This window comes from Myotis davidii, unplaced genomic scaffold (assembly GCF_000327345.1).
Source record: "Myotis davidii unplaced genomic scaffold, ASM32734v1 scaffold135, whole genome shotgun sequence".
Taxonomy (NCBI): Eukaryota; Metazoa; Chordata; class Mammalia; order Chiroptera; family Vespertilionidae; genus Myotis; species Myotis davidii.
The window spans coordinates 6,238,891-6,242,625 of NW_006289813.1; the positions used below are offsets into that span (position 1 = coordinate 6,238,891).

The 3,735-nt window shown below is 39.4% G+C and overlaps 1 protein-coding gene across 2 annotated transcripts in view; it reads left to right on the forward strand.

The window, feature by feature from the left end:
* Positions 1–2,402: 2,402 nt before the first annotated feature.
* ELOVL7 (ELOVL fatty acid elongase 7) overlaps positions 2,403–3,735 on the forward strand; it is a 21,520-nt gene continuing 20,187 nt past the window's right edge. For both annotated transcript variants that reach the window (XM_015563078.1, XM_015563079.1), the window contains exon 1: positions 2,403–2,500. In XM_015563078.1, the coding sequence (XP_015418564.1) occupies positions 2,437–2,500 (64 nt within the window). In that variant the 5' untranslated portion in view covers positions 2,403–2,436. The remainder of the gene's footprint in view (positions 2,501–3,735) is intronic.

The window sequence follows — 3,735 nt, forward strand, 5'->3', positions numbered from 1 at the left end:
CCATTATATTCAACTAATATTTGACAAAGGAGGCAAGAGCATATAATGGAGTCAAGACAGTCTCTTCAATAAATAGTGTTGGGAAAATTGGACAGAAACTTGCAAAAAAAATGAAACTAGACCACCAACTTACACCATACACAAAAATAACCTCAAAATGGATAAAGGACTTAAACATAAGATGGGAAACCATAAAAATCTTAGAAGAAACCATAGGCACCAAACTAATAGACATTTGTCGTAGCAGTATCTTTACCAATACAGCTCCTAGGACAATGGAAACTAAGGAGAAAATAAACAAATGGGACTTCATCAAAATAAAAAGCTTCTGCACAGCGAAAGAAACCATCAACAAAACAATAAGAAAGCCCACTGCATGGGAGAACATATTTGCCAATGTTATCTCTGATAAGGGTTTAATCCCCCAAATTTACAGGGAACTCATACAACTTAACAAAAGGAAGATAAACAATCCAATAAAAAAAAAATGGCCAAAGGAAATTTTAGGAATTAAGGGGGTCCATGGAAAAAGCACAGGACTACTGAGCTGTAGAGGTTACATTACCATAATACAAGGGAGCTGCAGAACTTCTTCATCTTCCCACCATATGAATTGGAATCAAATAACTATTCATTTTATGCTGATTTTAGAGATGTTAAAATGTGGGAAAGTATACATCTTAGAATATATTAAATACCATCCTAAATTCCCCAATGTGCATTTCTGGACATTCTGTTGTATTTCATTTGTTTGCCTCTTCACACTGTTTTAATTATTGAAGATTTAGAACATATTTTAATATATAGGACCAATAGTTTTTCCTCACTGGTCTTTTTTTATTGTTTAAAGTATTACAAATAGTAGTACATATTTCTCCTTTCTTTTTCCCATTGACCTTCCCCAGACCTCACCTACCCCGCGGCACATGCCTTAACCCCCCCACCCCAGTGTCTTGCATCCATTGGTTATGCTTATATGCATGCATACAAGTCCTTTGGTTAGGCTCTTACCAACCCCCCTAACCTCCCCTGCCTTCCCACTGTAGTTTGACAGTCTGATGCTTCTTTGCCTCTGTATTTATTTTTGTTCATCAGTTTATAATGGTCTTTATATTCCACAAATGAGTGAGATCATGTGGTATTTATTTTCCACTGGCTTGCTTATTTCACTTAGTATAATGCTCTGAGTTCCATCCACGCTGTTGCAAATGGTAAGAATTCCTTCTTTTTTACATCAGCGTAGTATTCTATTGTGTAGATGTACCACAGTTTTCTAATCCACTCATCTGCTGATAGGCATTTAGGCTGTTTCCAAATCTTAGCTATTGTAAATTGTGCTGCTATGAACATAGGGGTGCATATATCCTTTCTGATTGGTGTTTCTGTTTTCTTGGGATATCCTATATAATAAAAGTGTAATATGCAAATTGACCCTAACAACAGAACGACCAGAATGACCACTGGACCAGTCACTATGAGGTGCACTGACCACCTCTTGGTCTCTTTCCCAGGCAGGCAGACTCCGATCACCTGATGGCCACCCATGGCAGGGGTGGGGCTGGTGAGCAGGTGGGAACAGCCGATTTTTCGGTCCCTTCCCCTGGCCATCAGACACCAATCACCCGATGGTGAACGGGGAACTGGGGCTGGGTGGGGATGGGGGGCGGGGCCGGCTGCAGGCAGCTGGGAAAGATGGCCCTGAGTAGGCCAGGCCTAGGGACCGTACTCGTGCACGAATTTCATGTGCCAGGCATCTAGTATTCCTATCAGTGGTATTACAGGGTCAAATGGCAGTTCTATTTTTAATTTTTGGAGGAAACACCTTAATGGTCTTTTTCCAACTATTCTTGTTTATCTGTTCAGATAAACTAGGCAGCCTCTCCTTGGCTCTTGTGAATCTTCTTTCCCTCCCTCTTTCTACCTCTGTTCCACTTACATCGTAAAAAGTTACATAGAGAAGACCTCTCTCCTATGCCTGATGATCAGCTGTAAATCTGGATCAGAGTAGCTCCTCTGAGAGTTTGTGTGTCTTTTCGACTTTCTCCTCCTGGGTTTTTAGCTCAGCATTGCCATGAGAGGTGCAGTCCATTCCTGATCTGATTGTTGCATAAAGGGGAGATGTTCCCACGAAAGTTCTTAGATTCATTTACTCCTTTTGTATCTTGTACATAGAATGTCAGCTTTTTCAGCAACATAAGCATTGTTATTACTATGATGAAAAATCTTAAATGTTTGCAACTGCATCAGAGTTTTAATGTGGTTCACTAATGCATTTAAAAGTTTGTTGGTTTGCCAGTTAGCCCTATTAAATTTTTAGCATTTTATATTGTATTACTAGAAACTTGGCTTTATTTGCATTCATAGGTCATAATGCATTTCTTTTTTTTGTTGTTTTACTGAAGAACCCACTATAAGAGCCAGTAAATCCTGTGGGAGATGGCCTTCAGTGATCTTACATCGAGGACTGTGCGTCTTTATGATAATTGGATCAAGGATGCTGGTAAGTAACCATATTTCCTAATTGAGGCTCATCCTTTTTTTTTTTTATGTCAGATTCCCACATTTAATAGGATTTCACTGAAACAGAATGAGAGACTTTGCAGGTTAACACTCTCTCAAGGACACCCAGAGTATTTTTTTTCAAAATATTATGTTTATTACTAATTAGTAAAGAAGTGTCAAGGGTTTCATTACAGATATGTACAAAGATAGAGCTACATAGATGTCCATGGAGATGCTTATAATAGTGAAAACAGTTTTAATATCCAGTGAGAGAATTGGTTAGTAAATGATGGTACATTCCAACTGAGTGGCCATTAAAAGTGATTTGGAGAAAAGTGCTCTTAGGCTTGATTCTGCCCTAATGCTCCTGAGGGAGATAGCAGTTATTGCCAACAATGGCTTTATTCAGGGTGCTTCTGAATGGGAGAGGCACTTTGCTACCTGAACTCTTATGATTTGAACTTGGGAACCAAGTAGATTTGGATACTTTTTTTTTTTAAATATACCTGTTTGGAAGAATAGATCCCTTGCTATTCAACCCTTGCTATTCACTATTCCAAATGCAGGAACCCTAGGGATTCAGATAATCAATATGCTAACTCAAGGGCCAAATCTATTTAAATGATGATGACTATCTATATCAGGGGTCCTCAAACTATGGGCCCGCAGGTCACATGCAAATACAAATATTGTATTTGTTCCCGTTTTGTTTTTTTACTTCAAAATAAGATATGTGCAGTGTGCATAGGGATTTGCTCATAGTTTTTTTAAACTATAGTCCGGCCCTCCAACAGTCTGAGGGACAGTGAACTGGCCCCCTGTTTAAAAAGTTTGAGGACCCCTGATCTATATAGTGCTAGTAGTATGAAATATTTAAAAAGGAACTACTTCTGAATTCCACTTCTACTTTTATTCATGGATCAACTCTTTACTTTTTATTAGGAATTTAAAAGCTGGATAATATTAGGTCAGAAGAAGGAGTGACCCAGGGCTGGGTGGTTATGGAGAGACAAGGAGAGTCCTGGAGACAGTGTTGCAAACAGTGCAAGAAGAATGAGAGGAAGAGTCAGGTAGTGCTATGTACCGTATTTGCCGGTGTATAAGATGATTTTTTGGCCCTGAAAAATATGCCTCCAAGTGGGGGGTCGTCTTATACGCCAGGTACACTTCAGATAGACTGCCCATAGTGCTTGCCCCGTGCCATAGTGGCCTCCCGATGCCCGCCCACTTCAT